This window comes from Tursiops truncatus, chromosome 20 (genome assembly GCF_011762595.2).
Source record: "Tursiops truncatus isolate mTurTru1 chromosome 20, mTurTru1.mat.Y, whole genome shotgun sequence".
NCBI lineage: Eukaryota > Metazoa > Chordata > Mammalia > Artiodactyla > Delphinidae > Tursiops > Tursiops truncatus.
In genome coordinates this window covers 17,419,248-17,446,618 of record NC_047053.1, presented here as the reverse complement: position 1 = coordinate 17,446,618, position 27,371 = coordinate 17,419,248, and the positions used below count along the sequence as shown (strand labels likewise).

The following is a 27,371-nucleotide window of genomic DNA, read 5'->3' as shown; positions in this document are numbered from 1 at the left end:
TGCTAGGCAAGGAGAAGAAAACCCTCCTCATTCATGGTTACTTTCCAGGAACTTCAAAACTCAATGATTATTTCTTCCTGGGTGCTTCTCCCCTGAACTTCACAAATACCTCTATTATACCACATATCATTTAGCTGCAATTATATTTTATGTTTATCTCCATACTCTAGGTTATGAGCCTTTGGAAGATGGGACTGGATTTCTTAATCATCTTTGTGTCCCCAGCACCTATATGTTGTTTGAATGATCACCTCAAAGGTGGATTCAGAACTGTTGGGAGGATACAAGGATAGATGTATGGTAAGTATAATAAAATGTTAACTGTAGACTCTAAGTGGTGGGTAGATAGGTGTTCACTACCAAATTCTTTTGTCTGTTCTGTATGTATGAAATTTTTCACAATAAAATGTTGAGGGGGGAATGAATTCATTGTTTGCTGAGAGACTAATTTAAATACCAGTCTTTTCCATCCAGTGTTTATATATATATATATATGTGTATTTTTTTTTTGCTGCATGAAATGTTCCATCATACAACAATGAGAATTTTACAGATTAAATACCTAGTACAACACAATAGCCAAAAGTCTAAGAGCAAGGCCAATCTACCATAAAATTAATTATCTCATTAGACTATAAGAGATTTGCAAATAAAGGCCATGCTATTAGAACACATGCATTTATTTCTAGTTCTGCACCATTTTTCCCTCTAAATAATTATGAAAATAACTAAAAAAAGAAATATTCTGTACACAATTATGAATACTACGAAGATGTATTAGTTCAATCATTTTCACTGATCACCTTAATAATCTCCAACAACAAAATCTAGTAAAATTATTAAAATAAAAATTACCAATATTTTCATTGGTTTCTCCATTAATCATTCCATTAAACTCTCTTCTTCCTGGACGAGTCACTCTAAATAGCAATGAGTAAGACTTCACCATATGGCTGTTACTAGGTTCAAATTCATTACTGGAAACTGCAAGGGACGGGAAATTTCCAGGTTTTGTTTGATTGAGGTCAGGATTCAAAGGCACCTGCTTTTTACCTGTAGGAACTTGCCTTATTGGACAACTTACATCCTGCAAAGGCAAAGATTATTATATTTATTTATGCATATGCAATTGTAAGAATTACAATAAAACCTCTAATCACAGCTATAGGAAATATGGTATAGGCCATGATTTCCAAATGGCATGCCATTTGGAAATTCTAACCATATGTCTGAAAACTGTGATGAAGCAAAAAGAAAATTTGGATCAACTATCTTTCAAATAATAGCACAATTGAGGATATCCTCAATATAATGAAAATAATGATATAATAGTATATCTAATATTTAGCTGATGGTCATCTGAAAGTTTTAAGTTAGAAATATAGAACAAAAACCATGCTTAAAATATTACAACTCATGTAAATTAATCTTTTCCCCTTAAACATTCTATTTTAACAAAATGACTCATAGGACTGTTAGAAATGAAAAAAGATTATTACAATAACCCCATTATCAACAACACTGAGAAATAGTAAATCCATATATTTAAATATATTGTTTATAAGAAGTAACATTAATCATCTTATGAGTAATATTCTGTAATTCTATAACTAGAGTTATGCTGAAAGAGCAAAGCTGAAAAATTGCAAGATGCAGAAGACCTTTTTAACAAGAAAATATAGTACATTATTTTGGGTAACTTCTTTTTAAAAACAAACAGAATACATGCTATGGTCTTAAAATTCTGCTCTACAAGAATACAAAATGAGAAAAATAAAAGTCTCCTCCATCCCCCAGGTCTTATACTCCAGAGAAGACTAATATTAGCAATTGGCTGTATATATCCTTTGAAGAAAACATTTACGCCTATTATTTTTTTTAACACAAAAAGGACCATACTATAGTTATAGGCACATTTTTTTGCCTAAATAGTAGTATTATCTTGAATTTTCACATCACTACTTGTTGTGTATGGGGGTTGGGTGGGAGCGTGGAGTATTACTAACTAACTTTATAGAGTTTTTAATACTTACACTGCTGTCTCCCATCACCTTGGTCTATTCCATACCAACGCTCTAGCACAGTTTTCACCGTATCACCTTACTGTGATTGATTTTGGAAAAGCATGAGCAATCAGAACCTCTATACAGGTCATTCCATTTTTTTTTTTGGTCTCACCACATGGCTTGCGGAATTTTACTTCCCCGACCAGGGATCGAGCCCAGGCACCCTGCAGTGGGAGCATGAAATCCTAACCACTGGACCGCCAGGGAATTCCCGCCCATTCTTAAAATACCCAAGGACTTAAGGCTACTAAAAGTATATCTGTTGGCTTTGGTGGGTTGCCCAGGAAATTTAACCACCATAATACTTGTTTCCATGGTGAAATGATTTCCTCTTATAAATAAAAATTTGAAGCAATATATTTATAAGTTAATGGCTGATAATGCTAGAAACAGAAATTTCTTTGCCTGAGAGTAGTGTTACAAGATAATCCTTTTGGGAAAAACTCTCTCTTAGCCCTTATTTAAAACATTAATGTGTACAAATAGCTAAAACAAATAAGCTAAGAGACTAGAGTGGCAGGAAGCAACTGAATTTATGTCCTAAGATGCTAAAAGATAGCTTCTTCCCTTCACTGTCATACTCCTGTAACAGAAAGTTTTATGCAGATACCTATAGGCAGATTAGAAAAAAAATGAAGATATGGGAGGTTGGCCAAAGAGGTTATCAGTTTTACAATTCAGCCATCAACATATTTAAAAGCTTTTAAGGTTTATATGCATAAACAATATATATGCATAAACATATTCAATGAAAAAAATTATTCCATTTCATCTACCAGTATCATCCTATACATTACCTTTCTTTTTTTGTGGCAGACTTTCACAAGCAGGACTTCCAGGGTAACAGAATTTTGTTCATTTTCTGAATTTTGTGATGGCTTATCTAAATAGAAAATCAATACTTTAAAATCTATTTTACACCTGATCTTAGCCAAAAGGCTGAGAAGTGATTAAAATCTATTTTTAAAAAATAGTATTCATTTTCATAAGAAGTCTGACAATTTACAAAAAAGACTTCCTATAATGAAGTCTTCTCAGAAGTTTACTCGTTCCTTTTTCCCAAAATCAGTTTCAAATTTGACAAATACAGTTAAGGCTTCTTAGTAGAAAGCACAAATGAAATAGTTCAGGAGAGGTTAACACACAAAATAAACATTAAAATTTTTTTTCCTTCTTCTAAAATCTATTAGAAAAATTATTTAGTTTAAGATACATTTAAATTGAACTGGTTACTATTTTACATATTTCATTTCATTTTGAATGCTCAGATATTTAAACTAAAAGGCTCTTTTTGTTGTTGTTGTTTTGTTCTTTTTGTTTTTGCGGTACGTGGGCCTCTCACTGTTGTGGCCTCTCCTGTTGCGGAGCACAGGCTCCGACGCGCAGGCTCAGCGGCCATGGCTCACGGGCCCAGCCACTCCGCAGCATGTGGGATCTTCCTGGACCAGGGCACGAACCCGTGTCCCCTGCATCGGCAGGCGGACTCTCTACCACTGTGCCACCAGGGAAGCCCACTAAAAGACTCTTTGATTTGATCAAAACTTATAACCAAAGGGATTTTAAAAAGTTTTCAAAAAATATTAAACATAAAACTTACATGCCTAAATGGGATAGCAAAAATCAAGATATTATTTACTACCTAGGGAAATCTCTTGGTTTATAATGTTTAGGAAATTTAATTTTAAAGTAATAGTCTATATTCTCTATATCAATGAACTAACAAAGGCTTCTGCAAATTAAGGTTCCAGAATACTTCCCTACAGCTTGTCTTTAATCCCAAAGGCATTAATAGTCCAAAAAACTTAAATATTTAATCATTCATTCATCAAGTTCCTAATATATCAAACTACTATGTACTTCTATATAGTTCTCTATATATTATAGGTAAATCCATAAACATATACAGAAATAAAATAATTTTTGTTCTGAGATTTTGGACAATACTTCTTTCTACTTGAAAACACTCTTCTTACTCAGGGTGTATACATAAAATACATTTCAATCAGTCTCTTGAAAGTTGCATCCACAATAAAAATAAATTAATATACCATAAAATAACCAAATATCTAAAATGCAGTAACAAAAATACTCTCTGAACAATACTCACCATGAAAATAGTACCCTAATAATCTTTGTGTATTCAATCTAAGCAGTCTCAAGTAGTAATTGCTAAACAAAAGTCTTCATTTAAAAACAAAAGAAAAAATAATCATATTTTAGGGATTGTGATGTTGCTTTTCTATCCTGATTTCTTAAAATAAAAAACTACGAATATACCTTGAATAGACAAGGGAGGCAATATATCTGCTTCTTTCCAACTTCCACTAATTTCAAAGTTATAATGGGAAATTATTTTCTGGAAATAGAAGTATCAACAGAGTTTACTTTCTCATTTACTTCAGTAATATCAAGAAAATAAAGTTCAAGTGAATTTGTGCAATTTTTGAACTTTTCTGTCATGTAGATGGGAAAAAAGTTTATCGTACCATGTTCCAGTTAATTTCAACTAATTAATTCAAGTAAATTTAATTACTATTAATTAATCAAATAATATTAATTAGTAAATATTATTCGATTAATATCCATAATGATTTCAGTGATGAATACTTTATATGTTTTATAGAAGCCCCTGAGAACAAAGGGCTAACAAACCTATAAAATTCAAATTATAAGCTTCTAAAGTATTAGAGTTCATGTACTTTTTAAGTATCACAGAAGACCAAGTATGATGAATGATTAGAAATATGAACTCTACAAGATGATTATAAATGATTTAGGAGGGGAAAAAACATGAAAATGCTACTGAGGTTACTTCTATATAAAAAAATAGAACAGATATAAGGCAAAACTAGAAGTAAAGTTACATTAACTGCTAATACAGATATGACCAGACTTCAAATTTCTTACATTAAAAACCTGATTAGTTATCAAACTGTTCTAATATAACCATTCTGCTTATTATTAAACTTTGTTTCTTACTAAACAATACCAAGGATGACCAACCTGACCTGTTTCTTATAAAGGTTTTATTCCACTACATGATTATTAAAGGATACACACACAAATTTAACATGGACAAGCCTAGAGGCATTTTATCCACTCTGAAACCAACTGAAACTTTACCCAGTACGTTTTCACCTCTTTTAATGAAGTAACATTTAAGACTATATAATTTTCTTTATATAATATTTAACACATTGATATATCCCATTGGTAGCAGTGGTTGTTTCAGTTGTTTTATTATTGTATTAAAAAAATACTCAAGGGCTTCCCTGGTGGCGCAGTGGTTGGGAGTCCGCCTGCCGATGCAGGGGACGCGGGTTTGTGCCCCAGTCCGGGAGGATCCCGCATGCCGCGGAGTGGCTGGGCCCGTGAGCCATGGCTGCTGAGCCTGCGCATCCGGAGCCTGTGCATCCGGAGCCTGTGCTCCGCAACGGGAGAGGCCACAGCAGTGAGAGGCCTGCGTACCGCAAAAAAAACAAAAAACAAACAAAAAAAACCTCAAAATGTTTATGCAGAAAAGGGTTCTACTCAGGAGACTCTTCACCTATTCCAGGTTCTAAGGCAATTAACTACAATTCTCATCATAAGTCTTTATAATTTAAAGTTCGAAACATGTTGGAAATAAAAAATCTAAGAAATTTAATTTCATTACAAGTCCTTCCCATTATTTTCTACTTACGATCTTTGGAAAGATGATGGCTCTGAGTTGGGTAAGATAATGTTACACACCATTTTTAAAACTGCAATACTTAGAGCCCTAAAAGGTACGGTTGAGCGGTAAGAGCTGGAATTTCATCTATTTAGATATGAGCCAGATGAAGCTAACGTTTACCTTCGCAAGAATGATCCCACACAGCACTGATTATTTTAATAATTTAAAAATCTACTTAAAACTTAAATAGACAGCAAGACAGCAATAAGAAAACCAGGCGATGAACACAACCTTATGTATAAAGTCTACTTACAATTTTTAAAAACTTTTAAGGCAGAGTTTCTTATTTATTTTTTTTATTTAAGTGTAGTTGATTTACAATATTGTGCCAACCTCTGCTGTACAGCTAAGTGACTCAGTTACACACATATATATTGACACATTCTTTTTTTTTTTACATTCTTTTTTTAAAGCCAGAGTTTCTTAAAACTTGTTCCTCAGACAACGTACTTCTGAATTACCTTGGTGCTTTATTAAAATGCAGACTCCTAAGCTCCACCAAAACCCTGCTAGATCTGAGTCCCTGTAGGGTCCAGGTATACGTATTTCAAACAAACTGTCAAAATGTTTCTACACACACTAAAATTTAAGAACTACTACTTTTAAAGTTTAATGAGTTGCAAGTTACCTCCTCCATATCCCACCATTGACCAAATAAAGCAATAATTGAAACTGCTGGAGAAATCCACTAAAGAGAAATTAAATTATCAACATCATCATCTTTTCCATTAAATATAATTTTATGAATTTACACGCAATTCAGTCACAAAGGTGTTTTGTTGTAAGAATGCCAATATGTTTAAGTACATACCATTTTTGTGGAAGAAACCAGTAAATGTAAGCTGCAGATGAGCTGACAAGCTAAACAGAACAAAAAAATTTTATCACTTTAATATTCTATAATAAAAATAACCTAAACTGTAAAATATAACACTGAAAGCAAAGCTACTTCAGCTAATTTATAAATATTTGACTGTCTAATTCTTAACTCTGTTCAAGCCCATGACCCCATGCTCTCCCTGTTAAGTATGACATCCAAAACAGTGTGTTTATACACATTAAAAACACACGTACACACACACACAAATAAAAACAAAAACACCAAAGAAGCAAGGCAGAAAAAAACAGACCACCAAATAACAGGCAAGATAATTTACTGTGCTTTAGTGTTCTACCTATAAAATGGGGACAGGTTTTCCCTTCCCACCCGTCAAAATGGTAGCTGAATCCAGGCAAAAGTGTTTGAGTATTTTCAAGCTACGGAAATTCAACCTCCTAACAAATGATGCAGAACCATCACTTTCTACTTCAATTAGGGATGAAATATACAATCACAAATCTGCTATAGATTTGTAATTTACTGTTTCAACTTGTCATTTTCACTTTTAGTTTTAGAAGCAATGAAAAGGAAGCATAAACTATAATGATCCTTTTGTTTTGAAAAATATTTACTACCAATGGAAAAACTATTAAGTTGGGCTAGAATAAACAAAAACATCAACAGGCTTTTGTAGTACCTTTAAACTGGAAAAAGAGAAATCTATCTCGTGATCAGGAGCCATTCATAACTTTCCAGAACAGATGTTGGGAAAAGGGAAGCAGTACTTTTACTCAAGAAATTGACTAAAGAATCAAAGTAAATAGCAGTAAAAGGGCAATAGGGATCAATAAAGGGTATGTTTTTGTTTTTTTTAAAATGATGGTGACAATCTACGCATTCTTATAATCAGAGGGGAAGAGTTATATAAAGACTTTGAGGCAAGAGAGCATTAAGGAACAAGTAATGACTGGAAATGAGGACATATTATAATAGAGGTTAGCTTTGTAACTTTGCCCAGGACTCTTCTTCTTCTTAGAGAAACAGGAGGTAAGTGAGATATTTCAACAGAAGATGTGAGGATGCCTCTATTTTCTTAGTGAGGTAATCTATGAAAGTGTATGCTAAAAAAACTACAGAGTGGAGGTCCTGAAGGGCATTTCTAGAACAGTACTAAGAAAAGTATGCTAGGGTATCAGTAGAGAACAAAATGACTATGGTGGAGTAGAAGTGTAAGGGTCCAAGCAGAGTTAGAAAGCATAAACACAGAAAGGAAAAACTAAGAATAGCAACTATAACTTAAGTATCAAGAAAAATAAAATGGGATTCTTGAAAACAGGTAATTCATGTATATTACTTTCTGACACATATCAGATACATTTCAAAAACACAGCGGGAGTGGGGAGTTGACTATAAATGGGGCATGAGAGAATCTGTAGGGTTTATCTTAATTGTAGTGGTTGTTACCTGATTGAATGCATCAGAACTATACACCAAAGAGTGAATTGGAATGCATATAAATTTATACTTCAAAAAAAAAAGTACAGGGCTTCCCTGGTGGCGCAGTGGTTGACAGTCTGCCTGCCGATGCAGGGGACACGGGTTCGTGCCCCGGTCCGGGAAGATCCCACATGCCGCGGAGCGGTTGGGCCCGTGAGCCATGGCCGCTGAGCCTGCGCGTCCAGGGCCTGTGCTCCGCAACGGGAGAGGCCACAACAGTGAGAGGCCCGCGTACCGCAAAAAAAAAAAAAAAGTACATTAAGGGGATCAACTGTAAAGGAGCTCAAAGGACTTTTTCAAGGTAATGAAAATGTTCTATATCTTAATTGTGGTTATGCTTGTGCGAATGCATACATTTGTCAAAACTCAAACTATATACTTACGGTGAGTGTATTTTATTGAATGTTAATTATACCCAAAGTTGATTTTTAAAAAGTATATCTACCATCTATGAAATCTACGTGCCATTTTACTAAAAGATAATTAGCATTTTCCTATCAAAACTGTTCCATAAATGTAACCTACAATGCAGAATTGGTGAAACTCCAAAACAAAACTGAAAGAAATATTCTACATTTTCCATGTTAGAAGATAATCCATTAGTCACAACCAGTCTATCCTATTCTTAATTGCTTCAGTTAAACCTACATACTAAGGCCAGGTAAATTTTCTTGAAATGATTTTGAACGAATCATTCCTTTCTACAATTTTCTAATGGGTCCCAAACTGCGAAATCTTTTGTCTAACTGCTGTCTGTAATACGGTTCCCATTCCTTTTTACCTCTACTAAAGCCATATATAGGAAAGTAGAATAGGATGACAAAATCCAAGCTTGAATTCTGGCTCCAGGTATTAGCTGTGACCTGATATCTATAAAATGAGGAGATAACCTCTCTCAAGATTGTGAGGCTTGGATAAAATACTAAACAATCCATCAAAATACCCTTTCCCTTGGGCTTCCCTGGTGGCGCAGTGGTTGAGAGTCCGCCTGCCGAGGCAGGGGACACGGGTTCATGCCCCGGTCCAGGAGGATCCCACATGCCGCGGAGCGGCTGGGCCCGTGAGCCATGGCTGCTGAGCCTGCGCTCCGCAACGGGAAAGGCCACAACAGTGAGAGGCCCGCGTACCACACACACACACACACACACACACACAAAAACCCTCTCCCTCTTCTACAAAGACCCATCCCCAAACATCCCAGAGCTTAATTTCCTTTACAAACACTTGTATTTACCACTTTTTTGTCACAATTTTTTCACATACGTTCTCTTTTGACATATCAGTGTCCTTAGCACCTAGCAGTGTCTTACAGAAAGGCACTCAACAAATGATTTTCAAAAGGATAATGATGTCCTCCCTAGAGTAATAAGATTTTTAAGTTCAGGGATCAGGACCCATTATACTGTAGTACTTATAATATTATTTACATAGTTTTTATAGGGAATGTGATTCCAGCTGTGAAATGACAGAAATACCTTGCATTGATCTACCCCAGAAAATATTTTAAATTAGTGTTATTCAAAACGTGGTCTGCAAACTGAGGTCATTCGGGAAACTGTTACCATTCCACAACAAGGCAAGAAGTTGAGAATAAGACTTTAACCACTTTCATAAAAATTTAACATTGCCGTAACATCCAAGTATGTGATCAGTACATTTACAAAAGTATCCATCTACAAAAGACTGGAAATTAAAAACAAACAAAAAGGTCACCAAAGGATGGTCTGAGACAGTTTTAATTGCTACATTATAAGTTAAATAAGATGGCAAGCACATTCAGCCACCATTATAACGTTTCTTTGAGAAAAGGAATTCCAAATTTCAATTAACCAACTTAAAAAACAAACGGGAATGTGATTTGCTATGCATAATTTCCCCTCCTCCTTCCCTTCCTAAAAGTAAACACTCTTGATATGTACCTAGAATAAAATGTAACAATGAGGCCTAATTGATGGCTGAGTCCAAGGAAAAAGGGCAGTTTTCTTTCCCTTTGATTTACCCTCTTCCCTCTCTTGTGGCTACCGTGTCTACATTTTAACTGGTTAAACTGGATCAGAAGAAGAGAAGAAAGAAACATGGTCAGGCCTATTTAGTTTTAGGCAGCAAAGGATCTAGCTTAGATGATCAAGATAAGATATCAGATAAGGATGTGGTTCATCTTTGTGATGTGTTCCCTATCTGTATCTTAGGAAGCAAGCAATATGGCAATAGGAAACTAGAGGGGGAATGTGAAATTTGGGGATAAGATTCTAAACACAAGTACCTGACAATTCTAAAGAAGTCTGCAGAATAAGGTTAAGTAAATTTAAATTCATAAGGGACTAACATTTTGAGATGAGAGGAAACTCAAATTTTAAGAACAGCCAGATCCCACAGAAGGACAAACATTTTTATGCAGGAAAGAAACCAAGATTAGTGCCTTGAATTTGTACACATTAATCTGATAGTGGCAGGTGTAAGGCTTCATTTCTAGGGTCATGGCGATATCACCTCAAAATAGCCCAAGTGTGATGATAAGCTATTTGGCATCTACACTATTACATTTCATGCTATGATGTATTATAAAGCTGAGGAATTGGTGACTGCATCAAGCCCATTATTCTGGAATCCAATGTCTCTTTCCAGGTTCAGACCTAAGGATGAGAACACTTTGCAGTGAGAAGATAAAGTTGAATGAGGGGTGGGAGTCCATTACATAAAAATGAATCACCTCCCAGAAGTATCGTAGACAGAACATAAAGGGATTATTGTAAAGCCAAAGATTATACAAGAAGGAACATTTTAAAAATTTGTTCCTATCTGGCCTCATTATATAGTGTATATATGTATACATATACATAATATATATGAAAACTGTAAATGTTAAGATAACTAGTGTTCTTATTAGTATATTGCTTCACACTGAAGACTGTATGTATCGAGCTGTTTCTAAAAGATGTTTATTTTCTTTAAGAGTGACAAAAACAGCCACTGCATTCAGTAAAAAAGAAAGTCAATAGAGACATGATTGTTTTGGGGAAAAAAAATTTGTTCTTAAATACTTAAGATTTTAAGAATCCTATGCGTTCAGTGGTGAATGATAAGGCATCTTCAGGAGTAGGTATGTACAAAGAAATCTATGGCCCAGATTCTGAAAAACGAACAAAACTTAAGTTTGAAAAGATGCTGATTTGAAAACAACTTCAAAACTTACAATCAAGACGGAACTGTTAAAAAAAAAAAAGAGAAAGGGGAGGGAGGAAGACATCAGATCTTATTATGGTGGAAAAGACAACTAACTTACGAAGTAGCTTGAAGTTTTAAAAATGCAGCTAAATCTACAAAAGAGGTGGCTAGGGAAACACCATTAATGCAATGTATCTATTTAAAATAATTTATGGCTTTCTTAGGATAAAGACCAACATCCTTAAATAGCCTACGAGGCTCTGCATTATCTGGTCATGGCCATCTGCTCTAGCCTCATCAAATGTCACTCTCCCTACTCTCTCTAGTCAGCGACTCTGGCCTCAAATGAGGTTATGTATAATATTCCCTTTATCGAGAATCACCTATTTGCTCACCCTCTATCCCCATTTTACTCCTATATTCATGTTTCAAATTTAAGCTCATTTCTTCAGGGAAGCCCTCACTGAACATCACTATTTCCAAATCCAACTCTCAAACAAGAGCTGATTCTCCTGCTTTATACACCCATAGTTTCCCTATGTGTACTTTTCTTTCCCAGCACTTATTTTATAATTATATTTATTATACAATTATGTCTTTTTCTCCTAAATGCCGTTAAGTTCCATACAGGCATGGTCTTCATCTGTTTTGCTCATCATTATATCCCCTAGGACTTAGTATAGTGTCTGGAACATGGTACACTAAGGAAATGGGAATCCCAGAAAAAAATCCCAGACTTTGTTACAGTACAAAAAGATGATAAAAGGAAGATTACTAATTCACAAGTTTAGGTTGTAATAACAACAACAAAAAGTGATGAAAGGTACTTTACCTTATCAACCTACTAAAAACATAGGTTTGAAAATATATCTAGTAGATGTTCTAGTTCAGTTACCTTTGGAGGGGATTTCTCCAGCTACTAACAGTGGACCAGGAACAGAAAATGATTAAGTGGAAATGCTTCTAATTTGACCACAGGAAATACTTTTGGAAGCAATTCCAATTTGGGAATCTTTTCATGATACCTTTCAGTCAGTGGAGATGCACTTAGAAGAGATATGACTAGAGAATTCCAAAATTGGTAGGATAAATAGCCCACGAGACACCCTGGGATCCTGCTAGAAAAGAGAACTACAGAAAGATCAGAGATTTATACCAATAAACCATGGTGCTTGGTCAAACTCCAAATAAATTCAAAACCCACAATGTATTGGCATGCCAGAAACAAGAGACGGAGAAGATAGAATATGAGGCATTATATCAGAAATTCTAAAAAGAAAATAAAGATATTTTAAATATATATAACCACACCAAAAGAGCAAGGAGAAAGATTAGGAAAAACCTGGAGACTAGAGGTCTGGTCACTAGACTATGTGAAAAACCTGGTCAAATAGTGTGAACACTACGAATTTCTAAAATTTGCTAACTGCTGTGGAGTTTTCAGAAGCCACTGTTCAAGAAAAGAAACAATCTTCATAGTTGGTGGGTGTTATGGTTGAGTTTTAAGGTTACAAATGCAATTCTGGTCTACTGTCACAAATGGATACCTTAAAGAAGTGAAAACCATGAAATGTCCCATGTTTCTTTTTTCTATCAGCTCCTTCCCCTAATAAATTTCTGCCATTATCTGTGACAAGTAAGACAAATATAGATCTAGAGTATAAAACACAAAAAAGATCCTGGGACACCAACTTTATTTTGCACAGACAATGCCAGGAATTTGGTTTTGTTTATAAGTCACTACAGCTGTCATAAACAGGTCAGGCATTTGACTGTTCTAAGCTTTGGGCTGTAGTACTACAGAAATTTGGGGTATCTTGATATTCTCCTGGAACTCTGAGAATGAAATACATTGGGTTTGAGAGTGGAGACATTAAAACTGTGGAAGTACTAAAAGAACATGAGTTCCAGTGGAAGATATCCAGATAGTAGCTACTGAACAGACCCAGGATCCAATTAAACTGAACAAGATCTCTATGTTTGAGATGGTAAAGAATAAAAATATAGATGGAAATACCTTTTTGTATATGATTAAAAATTTTAATGTCTACTAATTAACGACATGGAACAACGAAGGTTTATTTTGTTCTCTCAGAGAATTTGCCCATAGATTTTACAAGTAAAGTTTTAAAATGCTGGCATTATATACTGGTGTCCAGAGAACTTCTTACAATCCTATGTGATAAGTTTAGTAGACCTATTGGTCTACTAAACCAATTATGCCTAATCTGAGATGAGAAATACACTGAAGAAATTTAATAATATAGGGCCTTGGGGGTAAACTTAAAATGAAGCAATTTCTCAATTAACTTTAGTGACTCGGGGAGCAACAATGAGACATTCATAAAGATGGGGGCCGGAGGGGGTGGTTGAAGCACCTAGTACAGTAACTCAGTACCTCCTGGGCCTGAAGTGCCTCTGGGTATTAAATAAGCATGGTCAGCTCCAAAAGAGTTAGGTCTGTTTCAAAAAAAAAAAAAAAAAAAAAAGATCTTGGGTGTTGAAATGACCAACTCACTGGTCCCAGCTAGATCCTAGAGAATGAAAAAGTTGTTTTTCAAAATTACAAGCAGGAATTCTATGCAACCCTCTGATATTTCTGTGAGTTGGTTAACAATACCCCTGTTATAGTACTGGCCTAGCTATTGAACCCAATGGGTCAAAAGAAATATAATTATTGGGTGAGTGATTATTCAGAGAGAACTGACCAGTATAATCTATCTTCCTCACAACACACACTATAAAGGAAGTTCTGTAATATTTATCAAAGCCAGTGTCACAATGAGATAGTAGTAAGGTTTAGCAGTGATGAAGGTGGAACCCTGATGGGGAAGATGAAGAAAAGGGTCAAGTTTTCTTCTTCTTGGTTCATTCTTCCTTCTCACATGAGCCCTGAAAGACCTGGAGGGCAAACTATTAAGGTGTTTATGAGAAAAGAAGTGAGGATGTCAGGTCAGGCTCTGACTACAGCTTTATACTTTAAGTTAAAAAGGCCCTGAGGATCCCAAAAGCTCTGTCCAGGGTAGGTGAACAGCCAACGATCTGGAATAGAAATTCAAGCAAAGAATAGAGAGGGCATGCGCTGGGAATATTCTCAGTCTTTTTAAACCTGTATTGTAAGGTATTCCTTGGGCAATAATAGATTAGGTAAAGATTTGGGAATGGACTATCAGTTTATTTACAAATCAAGATTGCCTAGATATGGAAATATAAATTACACTTCAGTTCTACAAGACTGCGAATACTGATATAAGAATTTTTAAATGCAATAAAAAAATTCCAGTAACAAAATAACCTAATTGAAAAGGTGAACTTAAAATAAAAGCAATTGAAAAATGATATCTTATACTAGTCACAAAAATGAGAAAGTATAAATGAAGCATCATTAAGTCAGTGTACATCCTATCTAAATTGGTAAGATATGATTTAAAACTTCAAGAGAAAAAGAAAAATCCATGTGGCAATTTTCCCAATTCCATTTTTTTTAATCTAGTATTTTTAGTTCTACATTCTTCCTAAAAGTAGTCAATGAATAAACAAATACCACCCAAGTCCCTGTTTCTCTTTAGAATAATATTCAACTTTCTTTAGTTTACATATGAAACAATAAATAGAAGCATACTGTCGAGGAATGGAAGCATACTGTGTAGCCTAGGCAGATATTAGACTAGTCAGAACATTTAGGGATTAGTTCTGGGTAACACATGTGAAAACAGACAATAAGATTCCATCCAAAGGGCCAGGTTTCTGAAACTATCATGTGATAAACATATTTCAAATATAAACTAAAGTTAAGAATATTTTGCCTGAAAGATGTAAATAAGAGCAAGGACAAGATGGGAAAAAAAGAGAGAGAGCCTCTCTCAGAATTGTAGATGATCACTTACAAGAGATGTGATGTTGTGAAGCACCTGGCACAGCACCTAGCGTATACATTGAGTATTCCATAAAAAATGAGTCTCCATCATTCTTTAGATGAGGTAGTAGGATTAATACTAACTACAGAAGTTACAGAAACTTTGATTCAGAATGCAAGAAATTGGTAGTAGAGAAAAACAATAATGAACAGAACTGCCTTAGAAAACAGTGAGTTCCCAGCATTAGAGATATTCAAGATGAAGCTTAAGAACTGATTCTCTGCCAGGGATGCTACAGAAGAAGTAATCCCTGATTTGTGTATGAGTTTGGACCAACTGACATCTAAGGTTCATTCTAACTCCTTACAATATTGAGGTGATCACTAGGAAAATGATCTCTGTACTTTTTCCTCTTTCCTCAAGTATGTCACTTAATGTAAACTTATAGGTTATCTTACCTATGAGATTCTTGCTCTCCTTTCATTTTCTCTACTTTTGATAACATATCATCAACTTTAAATGTTTTCCTGGAAGAAACAGATAAACAAAATAATCACTTCTCAACTGGGAAAAACAAACAGATTACACTTTATTGTCACTATAATAGGCAAGTTGGAGATCTGATTTTATTTATAATAAGATAAATTATGGGATGGTTAGCCGTAACAATGAATACTATCGAAACAGTGTATGTTGTAATACAGCAAACAAGTCTTCAAGTCCCATCTCAAATGCTAACTTTTCCACGAAACCTTCTGTAATTATTCCCAAACCAGAGTGATTTTTCCCTACCTATGGCACTTGGTTTACATTTATTTTGACATTTAGTCTCCTAAACGTGAAACTTGCATAAATATTTTATTTCTACTAGATTACTAGCTCCTGAAGGGCAGAGATTTGTTTTCTTCAAGGAAAGCCACATAGTGCTTGGCATATTGCCTTATACTTGGTAGGTGTTCAAGCATTTGTTGGACTGAGCCAAACAAATGCAAATTATGTATATTTTGAAACACTCATATTTCCATTAAGTAACCTGACAAATATGGATATTCCATAGAACAAATACGAAGTTAGTAAAACACACTCAAAGATTAGCAGCAATGGCTAAAGTTAAGTATGTCATTTTAAAGAGATGGTTGTCACCATCATGAAAAAAATTTGAAGTTTAAAGGACATACCCATCAAATCATAACAAAATTATCAGCTTTTAACTTAACAACTTTAAGAGAAAAAAGTAATTTCCAATAAAATAGAAGCTTATATTAAGAATAATCACACACCTAGCAAGCAATTTAAGAATGAATGGATTCTAAAACAAGCCTCATCTTAGTTCTTAAGGTGCTCTACTATATACATTTTCTAGAAGCTGAAAGACTAGACCCATATATGTTAACTGGAAACAAATATTTCTATTTATACTCATATATTTTCTTCAAATTTAGAACGTGGAAAGATTCATGTATTCTTGTAAATTTTGAATTCAGATATTAGAAATTACTAATATGCTCATTCCTCAAAAACAGCTATTGTACTCAACTACTATAATAAAAATTATCAGTAGAGAAATGTTAATGTAAATATATTGTAGTAAAACACTGATAGGAAGAGCAGAATTGATACGATCTATATTTCAGGTGAATAAATAGCCTCCGTTAACAAAAGATCTTTTTTATAAAAAAGCTTCTCTCTTTACCTTTAGAGTTACTGAAAACCTCAATATCAAAGTCTCACCCGATAAAGCATAGTAAAGAGTTCTTTATGAAGGATGGCAGGCAATACATTTTCAATCTCCATAGATAAGAGAGAAGAAAGAAGAAAAATGTAGGATTCTTTTAGGCTAGTTACAAAGAACTTTTCAGTATAAATACTGAAATGTACTACTGAGGAGGGTTGTAAAGTTACTGAAAACTTTTTAGAATAATATGTTTATCTTTGTGTAATGATTAAGAAGAAACCCTGTCTGTAGGAAGAAAAGTTAAGACTGTAGGTCACAAGGTTCACCTCTTCCAACTTTATGGAGTTGTACATAGGAAAACTGAATATTAACAACCATTTGAATAGATCATACAGGTAACCCAGCATTCCTTAGGAAAAACAAACTGTATAGGCAACTACATAAAAGCAGCCCCACCTCCCAACACCAAGTATTTGTTTCTTTAGAAAGGTACTGCTACTGTAGCTCAGATTTAACAAGGGAAATAGTTATCAAAAGGTCATCATAAAGGAGAATATTCTTAAAATTCAAGAAAATTTTTTGGGGAGGATTCAGAAACAGCTTACATAAAACCTACTAAAATGGATTCAATAAAAGATGCCGTTGTCCTCACCAGTATTTCCACTGTGCCAGTGTAGTGTCAGCCTACAGAATGTGAATACCTCTATGAAGTGCAACTAAAGTAAAAGGCAAGTTTAACAAATATATCAGATTTAATGTTACACCTGCTTATACAACTTCAAAAGGAGTGATAAGTGTACTCCAACAATGAATATTATGTTATTGTGTAACAGTACAAAAGGAGTTCCAAAAACATTCTGAGCAAAGGTATTGTACTAAAAGCAATTCTGTAAAAGCAGTTCCAAAAACATTTGGACCAAAGACTACTATCACTGGGCTGAATTCATCACCTTCCAAATTCACCAAGTACTTTGAAAAGGACAGCGCTCATTTGAAGATATTAAGTTGTAGCATAATTTGTTAAAAATCAGTCTTATTGTCTTATATACGCCAGGCATACAACAAAAGAATTAAGTGATTCCTAACGCATTTTTACACGGAAGTAAACTAAATGGAATGTATATGTTTCTTGGCTGGCAAACTGCTTCGAAACTGTCCCAAAGGACAATTTTTTACCTAAGGGGTACTAAATTAAGAAAGTTCATTTCTACTGCCATGCTTTTAAAATTGCCTCCACTCATTAGCAGACAACAGAAATGTATCCCACAATGAGGCAGTCAAATAGTCTAATAAACAAATATGATGTATATTTTTTAATCCACTTATGGATTAAACTCAAATTTATTCTGAAAACACTTTATCACTTTAAAATTAAAATCGGGGGCTTCCGTGGTGGCGCAGTGGTTGAGTCCGCCTGCCGATGCAGGGGACACAGGTTCGTGCCCCGGTCTGGGAAGATCCCACATGCCGCGGAGCGGCTGGGCCAGTGAGCCATGGCCGCTGAGCCTGCACGTCCGGAGCCTGTGCTCCGCAACGGGAGAGGCCACAACAGTGAGAGGTCCGCGTACCGCAGAAAAACAAAAACAAAAACCGGGCAGCATTCTAGATGATAATTGAAGTACTTAAAAAAATTTTTTTTTGGCCGCACCTCAACATGTAGGATCTGAGTTCCCTGACCAGGGATTGAACCTGCGCCCCCTGCAGTGGAGCCTGTGCTCCGCGACGGGAGAGGCCACAACAGTGAGAGGCCCGCGTACAGCAAAAAAAAAAAAAAAAAAAAAACTAAAAGAAAAAGTTTACTACTTAATCAAATTCTCCTAGTTTTATAGAGTAAATCAAGGGTCTGCAAATTATGGACCATCGGCCAAATCCAGGCTGCTGTCTGTTTCTGCACAGCCCATGAGCTAAGAATGGTTTTTACAGATAAAACATTTGCAAGTGATTTGATAACAGAGAATACTAACTCTAAATCCCAATTAAGCTAAATGTTATCCCTCCCACCCCACCCCGAAAAAATAAAAGAATCCCACATTTCTCACTAGTAGGCACATATTACAAAACACTGTACTCCCTGGCTCCAGTGGTTAGGACTTGGCGCCCTCACTGCCAGGGCCGAGGTTCAATCCCTGGTCAGGGAACTAAGATCCCAAAAGCTGCACAGCAACCACCCCCCACCACCACCAAAAAAAAAAAAAAAAAGAAAAAAAAAAAAAAAAGAAAAAAAAAAAAAAAAAAAAACACTGCACTCAATTATTATGTTTTGAATTTCATCAATAAAAAAATTTGTTGATATTCATTTTCTCTTTTTGTGTAAGTACCTACATACTACGTAATATCCTCAATTCCGTTTCCTGGACCACAAAGCCTAAAGTATTTACTATCTGGTCCTTTAGAGAAAAAGTTTCCTGAATCCTGGCATACAGCAGACAGGTAAAGAGCTGACATAATTCTGCTGCCTAATCCATCACCTTCTTCCTAGTTATTTAGGCACCTGGCAGGTTTCACCCGTTAAATGCAGCGCGCGCGCTCTCTCTCTCTCTCTCTCTATTCAGAAAGATTACCAGATGACAAATAGTTGTAACATTTCAATCCTTCAAAAATACATCTAGATATATCTACAAAGCTAAACTATGTCTCGCTGTAAAAAACGCGGTGCTTATTTAATAACCAGTAGGAGTCTCCAAAGGAGTTTAGTTTCAAAGTTTACTGAAAAGCTTAATGGTTTTACAAAGTCAAGACTATAACAATACCAAATGCTTAGTAGAGGTTCTCTCCTTTAAATTTAAAGTTCTTCACTTGATATGCTCAGTAAATAATCATGGGTGCAGAACAAGAAACTACCATTCTATAATTATATATGGTTAAATGTTACAAAGCAAAAACAAGCTCTCTGACACCTTCAGATTCCACTTTAAGACTAGGTGATTAAGATTAAGAAATTTTTAAAGACATTCCTCCTACTGACTTCAAAAGTATTTCCCTTTTAATAAGACAACCACCAAAGATATAAAATGAGACTTTCTGAACCTATCATCATAGAAGTGAATTCTTTATTGTTAAGAACATATAAGAAATATTCAGACATTAACTGTTAAATTTATGTATCAAAGATAATTCCCATGAGCCCTTTAGTAAATATTTAAATCCTCAACTTCTACCAAACTTGAAAATAACTATTAGCACAGAGTAAAAAAATTAGTCAGTAAAATCACTTCATTTACTCCACTACCAAATCATTTGTTAGGAAAAAACTGGCAATCAACTGGGATTTACAAAAATGATACTATTAAAAATCACTTTGCAACCAATTCACTCTTTCACCTCAGTTTTCATATTTAATCTTTCAGTAGAAATCATACTTTAAAACAAAATTTTAACATGGTTTGAACAACTTGAAATAAGATTCATAAAATGTACCTTTTGATGTTTGTTCTGGAGTTTCGATGAGACATGTAAGTAAGAGTTCTATGCAAAAATATTGGCTATAAAAAAAGTTAAAATATTAAAATTAAATAGGTGAAATTCTAGGAAAAAAATAATACCAGTAAATTTTGTTGATTACTTACCGCTATAAGATTTCGCGTTCGAAGAAACCTATAGATCTGCGTTGGTTCTAGGTAACAGAAACAAAATCCAAAGTTATCTAAATTTACTCATACTTAAGTTGTTAAGAAAATACCAACCCAGCCCATGTTATAACCAATATAAACCAATAACCTATTAGTGAAACTATGTAGTGAATATTTACATCAAGAAAATAAGTATGCACAATTAGATCAAAAGACATTCAATATATAGCATACATTCACAAAATGCATCTACATTTACTTTAAAGTTTCTCTACAATCTAGTTCTTAAACCTTGCATTTCTAAGGCAGCTATTTTTAAACCAGTCTGTATGCAGAACTGAAAAGAAGCAGTTACATTCATTTAACTTAGTTAATTTAAACTATTTATACCCTATCTACTTCTAAAAAGTAGCTAAAATGAGGTAGTTGGATTCAGTAAAAGAACTCTTTATTGAAGCCAAATAACAAAATAAAATGTTCACTTTTTAACTGGTCTTTTCAAAAGTCCGTACAGTAGTCAGCCGAAATGGAATAAAACCGTTACCTTGATAGATGTCCTAATACAGATATAATCAAAGTGAAATCCAAGACGTAAGTTAGCTAAAATTTTCGATGAATATTGCTAGTTATAGTTCAAGTTTCTATTTTGCTCAGTGTAAATATTACCTCAGTATGTAAATACTACCTCAACACATATTTTTAAAGTAACAGATTCCCAAAGTGTTTTTAATGCTGTTTAGTTAAAATCTTGTTATAAAGGACTTAGGTTACAGATAGAAAGTATTTTATATACAAGTACCATAATACCAGGTACATTAATGACCTGTTAGTATTATGTTTCTTTAAATAAAGCAGTATAAAAATGACCTAATATGACTAACTATATTAGTAAATACATCAAAGCATATAAACTTCTCAGAAACTAAGATCAATATTAGAGAAGAATCAAGTTGTTTTGTGACCATATCTAACTCTTAATGACAGTTCATCTCTCTAAAGTAGACTCATCGAAAAAGCAAAACAGCTAAAACTTTCTTGCAGGATTTGTCTTCTCACAACATTTAGAAAGAATTTTTTAAATTTCCACTTAATCTTCAGTTAGTTTAGTTTCAAATAAACTAAAAGGAGATGAGATGTTTTAGAAAGGCTGCAAACATGCATGTTTACTGTCATCACTGTGCTTTAGTTCTCCACCATTATTTCCAACTGAAAGCCTCTCCAGATTTCTGAAAGTATATTGAGCAAACGCTAGAATAATGTGAATCTTTCTCAAGCAGGTTCAATACTAATTTCAATAAAACCCGAAATTCCTTGTATTAAATTCCAATTAGAATTTCATGAAGCACTAATGAGAGAGAATGAAAGAAGGGTATTAAACAACGTAATACATCTTTCCAAGAACAGCTGATACCATACCCTTAACATATGCCACAAAAAAATTGTAAATAAAGACATTGAGTGGTACAGCTGAGTTTATTCAAGTCTCTGTAAGATATCTAGCTATTAAAGGTCATCCAAATTACAACATCCGTACAAAAGCAAAGAGGAAAACAATCAGGATGTAATATTCATTAAAGAACAGTTCAGATTACTCATAATCATGACATTTCTTATATATTCTATTGTTTCTTTCCAGACACCTTGCCCCCCTTCCCAAATTAAGTCGTAGCTTTGCCCTCCAAACAGACCTTAAAAACAGAAACTGACAACAGAAAATGGCCCGAAATTAAGACAACTACAAACGGGCAGAATTCCGAAATCGTCTAGAGAGAAATAAGATGCTTAAACACTGCCTGTCTCAGTTTACGTACCCATGAAACGGGTGGAAAGATGTGAAAGGTGTAGAGCATCAAAAGGTGCCATGTTAATGCACCAAGTTAGTGCGAAGGCATTTCAGACTAATGACAATTTGGTCGATTTTACTGCACTCCTCTCTTCACAGGCTTAATTTTGCTCCTCTAAACCTACAACCGACAGCCTTGTACTTCTATAGTACGGAAGGCATGAAAGAAAGCAAGAACTAGTCCTGAGATCTGACGGTAGATCCAACTGTACAGTCCAACTGTGACCTCCCCACCTAAAAAGCAGCCTGCTCTCCACGCGGGGCCCCATGCCTCAGCTCGCGTGTAAATCTTCGGGGAGGCACGAACCTCACCTGGACCCCCTAGTCCACCTCCCCCAAAGGCCCTAGACTTCGGGCCCCCTCGAGCCGTAACCCCGGAAGGCGGAACGGCCCCCTCAATTTCGCCCTCCACTCCCGAATCAAACCGACTACCGGTGAGGAAGGGGGTCCCAGCACGAGTGTCCCGGCCCCCTAACGCTGCAAGAGTGGGGATTCCTGCCCTCAAAGCCTTCATCACACTCACTCTCAAAGGCCTGGAGGAAAAGCTCGTGGTCAGCCTGGACGTGCTCCATTTTCGGCTTCTTCACCGGTAACACCGCGGCCCCCGCCGCTGCCGCCACGGAGGAGGAGGAGGAGGCCGAGTAACTGCCGCCGCCTCCACAGCCCCCGCCGCTGGATTTGCCGCCCGACGCCGTCGCCGCCGCCACCGCCGCCGAACCCCCGAAGCCGCCTCCCCCGGACCCCGCGCTGGGCCCCGAGCCGCCCCCTCCCCCACCGCCGTGCTTCTGAGGCGCCATCGCGGTTCCTGCCTCCTCCCCCCGCCAGCTACCCGCCGGGCGGCCCCGGAGAGTAAGCGCCGGCAATACCAACCGCTCGCCCCAGCAGGCTCCGGCGGACCGAGGGGGGAAGGAGGAGAGAGGGGAGGAGAGGGGAAGGGAAGGGAGGAGGAGAGGAGGGAAGGAGGGAGGAAAAAAAAGTGTCTCCTCCTGAGAGCCCCGCTCCGCTCGGGAGACCGCTCACCCTAGCCTGGCCTCGCTCCGCCCACTTCCCCCGCCCGGCGCTCTGATTGGCCGGCGGGAGCGCGCGCCGCCCGGCCGCCCAGCCTGTTGGCCCGCGGATTCCCCCGTCAGTCACGCGGAGGCGCTTCTCGCGGAGGCGCGGCTTGGTTGGCCCGTGCGCGCTGCCGATCGCGGGCCCGGCCGCCTCTTTGAACTGAATTCGCGGGAAAATTAGGGGTCGGAGCGGCCTTCCTGCTGGCCCCGGTGCATTGTGGGGAGAGAGGGACCCAGCGAGCGGCTTAGGGAGCCGTTTCTCGCCTTATGAGCGTCGTCAGTCGCCGCCCCCGGGGGATACAGGACCCCTGAGGAGAGGCGGGCCGCTGAGGAACGGGGAGGCGGGTGCTGGGGGGTCGAGGGGCTTGTTAAATGAACTGAGATCCATGCCGGATCATCGAGTCTCTAACTTCACAGAAAGGGGCCTGCCTGGGGGTTGGTCGGGTCGCTTCTGGTCTGAGGGGCTCTCAGGGCGAGGATCTGTTCCCCGGTCCCCTCGCCACCACGTGCCTCAAGCCACCCTTGGCCGAATCCCACCCAGCGAGCCCTAGAGAGGACTGGGGGCAGCCAACGGGTTGCGGCTGCTGCTCTCGGACGCCGCTGGGCTCCACTAAAGGGAGCGATTTCTAGGGAGCAGGAATGTCCTATCAAATGAGGAAAAGGATTTTCTGTAGGTGCGGTGAGGCATCAGGATCGTTACTGAGAGCGGTTGTGGCTTCTCAACGTGTTGGAAGCAAAACTTAGGTTTTTGATTCCCGGACACCACAGGAGTGGCCAGAGGGACAAACTGGATGATTTCTTAGAAGTACCTACACCCATCTTGAGAACCTGCCCATTTTGCGCTCAAAAACTGGAGAGGGGATCCGGTGTTTTAGCCGGTCTCGCTTAAAAAGAGAGATGCATAGGCCCGGACGGGTTTGGAGTTGAGCTAATACTCTTCAAGATTTGAATTTCAGGTCGGACAAGATGATCTCTAAGGATGTTCTTCCAAATCAAATCCTGTCATCTTGTGTTACATTAAAATGAAACATTATCTTCAAAAATTCCAACCTGTAAACACAGAGCCGTTTCATACTTTCAATAATATTTTTTAAATGCCTGCTTTGAGCCCTTTATAGTTCACTTCAAAACGCTGTTTACAAAGCAAGCATCTTTGGAATGGTTATTTAAATAACCAAAGTGCTGATTTTACAATGCATTTGCTACATAAGAAAGTGAGCTCTACAAATGATGCCTTGTAGTATAAAATTTGGCATTTCAGGAACACATCTGAAATTAAGTATACCTGTTGCTGATTTTTAAGTACAGTCTATAGTTTTAGTCAGACAAAAAGTTCAGAATGCTCTCTTGTTTGTTATACTGTTCCGTACTCAATATTTTAAAAAAAATTCCCCCCTACCAAGAAAAAAAAAGAGGTTTTGTTTTGTTCTTTAGATTTGTCAAATAAGCCTTCTCTGATTAGTGCCACCCCTAGAGGCTTGTGGGGTGTTAGATCTTGATAAACTGCTCATCTTTAGCTTTACAGGGTTAGAAAATGAAGTTTCATCAATTCAGTCAAGGTCTGGAGAACTAAAGCACACTAAGCAAATCACAAGATATCAAATTATAAACCAGAATGCTAATTTATTAATTAACAGTAAATGTAACTGGCAGAATTACCAGTCTTCGTCGTTTATACAGGGTTCTTCTTTGGGGTGAAGGGAGGGTGGAGATACAGGTACAGTCAAAGAAAAAGACCGAGTCACAGGTTATCATAAATCTTTGATGAACAGAAAAATGGAGCCAAAGGAGTTGGGATGTTCTTAAAGGGTATTTCCTTTAGGAATGCCATGGTAGCGTTCTAGGCTTCAGCATGGACATGGTTTTAACGTACAGTCGCTTACCAGTACTGGTCATGAGAATCAAACCCATCCATTCTATGGGAGGGGCATAGTAACAAATTCTCCCTTTTTGTATTCTCCTTTGTGGAGAATGTATGTAGAACACTAAAAAAAATCCTTATACCCTAGGACAAATTAGAATTAATTGAGGGGTTTTCTTGGTTACATTACAGTATTCTTAATCAGACTCTGTCCTATAGGTAAAATGTCTATATATCACCTCAGTATTGGTCACTTCTGTGGCCAGCTTATTTATTTCGTGTTGTTATTTTTAAGTTTGGTGTGGTAACAGTTTTTGAGACTTTCAATGCCAATTCACTGTCAAAGACAGGTGTATGTTTAGTCCCCTAACTCACACTGAATTTGAATTGCTTTCCAGGGTTTTGTTTGTTTCTGCCTTCATGCATATTTGGAATTGGTAAACTCCTAAAAAGCAAAGACCACTGTTCATTTCTTTTATATTTCCTAGCACAGGACTAAATATATGTGCAAGGAAAGAAGAAGAGCAATCGTTTTGACCTTTATAGTTGTGAGTATGCTTTTATGTATATTACCTCACTTTGTCATAATGATCCTATGAAATTGGCACTATTTTCATTTTACAGAAGAGAACATAGTCTCAGCGCGGTTAAGTGATTTGCTCATTTAGCGGCAGAGCTGTGAGTTGGACCCAGGTTTTTGTTTTTTGGTTTTGGTTTTGGCTGCACCATGCAGCATACGGGATCTTAGTTCCCTGACCAGGGATCGAATCCGTGCCCCCTGCATTGGGAGCACGGAGTCTTAACCACTTCCCTGGACCACCAGGGAAGTCTCTGGACCCAGGTTTTTAAAATTCAATTTCTATGCACTTTTGCAATCAGAATAAAGTTATCTTTAGTACCTCAAGTTGACTGTTAAGTATGTTTTAAAAACTGAGGACTACTTAGCTTCTCTTACCAAAAAAAAAATCATTTTTTACTCCTTCCTATTGTGCCCTTTTTCATCAATGTCCCCACTTGGCCTTACACAGACTTCTGTGCTGGGATTTTTAACCTTTCTTGTGCCATGGACCCCTTTGGCAGTCTGATGAAGCCTATGAAATGTTTGTTTTGTAAATGCACAAATATAAAATGTATTGGATTATAAGGGAAACCAAAAAAGTTGTGATGTGTTAATATAGGTGCTTCTTTTTAAATTTACTAAATAAGATCTAGCAGCAGGTCAGTCTTATGACTATCATAATTTCAAAGCAGTGATGAGGGCAAATAATATTTTGAGGTAACTGCAAGAAGTGTAATGTGATATGAAAATATCTGTAACTTCTCTTGGAAACAAAGCCGCAGGCATTGATAACACTACTGTGATTTGTTACCTATATTAGTAGTTGAAGGAAATGCTAAATTTCAGTAAGAGGTTAATGTACATAAAGATGTAATTTATTTTCTCCTCTGAATTCGGAGACTCCCTGAATTTGATACAGATTTACAACTTGGTGTCACAGCATCAAGTCTTTTTCTTTCTACTTGGCTGTAAGCTCTTGGGGGCAGGGATGATGGGTGATTTGTTTTAGCAACTGAGGTGTCTGTCACTGTGCCTGGCATAGAATAGGGGCTCATCCAATGAGTTTTGATAAATAGGAATGGACACCAGTGCATAAATATAAATACTGATAATAATAATTAAGTACTTACTATGTGCCAGGCAGTATTTTAAGCTCTTAACAATTCCAACTCATTCAGACCTCCCACCGACCCTCTGATGTTGGTAACTATTATTTTTCCCATTTTATAGATGAAGAAACAAAGGCAAGCCTTGTTAAGTAACTTGCACAAGATAAGTAATGGAGCTGGTATTCTAACCCAAACAATCTGCTTCCAGAACCCTCACTCTTGACCATCATGCCATGAAACTGGAGAGCTTTAGAGATATAAAATATTGCACGTGTCATTTCTAGGTCAAGAAAGATTAGTAAATATTGCCTCTGATGCACTGGAATGAATGATCATCAGTATTGAATGCATTTGCTGAAAAATAACCTAGGTATCAGTTTTCCTTTTTACTTGTATAGTGTCTTTCTATCCTCCATCCACTCCCATCACCTTAAGATTAAGCACTGACTCTAAGCCAACAAAAGCTATATCAGAAAAAAATATATGTTTAAGTCTTGCTTTGAGGGAACTGAAGTTATATTTGCTGATAAATTATTGGAGAGATATAATCAAATATGATTTTTCAAAAGGAACAGCCTCCAAA

At 36.8% G+C, this 27,371-nt stretch overlaps 1 protein-coding gene across 2 annotated transcripts in view; it reads right to left on the bottom strand.

The window, feature by feature from the left end:
- SUZ12 (SUZ12 polycomb repressive complex 2 subunit) overlaps positions 1–23,227 on the bottom strand; it is a 39,234-nt gene extending 16,007 nt beyond the window's left edge. Inside the window, exons 1-7 of one of the 2 annotated variants that reach the window (XM_019927076.3) lie at positions 22,731–23,227; positions 20,362–20,408; positions 20,213–20,277; positions 15,579–15,647; positions 6,593–6,642; positions 2,864–2,949; positions 856–1,087 (exon numbers count right to left, since the gene is read on the bottom strand). In XM_019927076.3, the coding sequence (XP_019782635.1) occupies positions 856–1,087; positions 2,864–2,949; positions 6,593–6,642; positions 15,579–15,647; positions 20,213–20,277; positions 20,362–20,408; positions 22,731–23,004 (823 nt within the window). In that variant the 5' untranslated portion in view covers positions 23,005–23,227. The remainder of the gene's footprint in view (positions 1–855; positions 1,088–2,863; positions 2,950–6,592; positions 6,643–15,578; positions 15,648–20,212; positions 20,278–20,361; positions 20,409–22,730) is intronic. The other variant, XM_019927077.3, reaches the window with a different exon arrangement.
- Between the last annotated feature and the right edge of the window lie 4,144 nt (positions 23,228–27,371).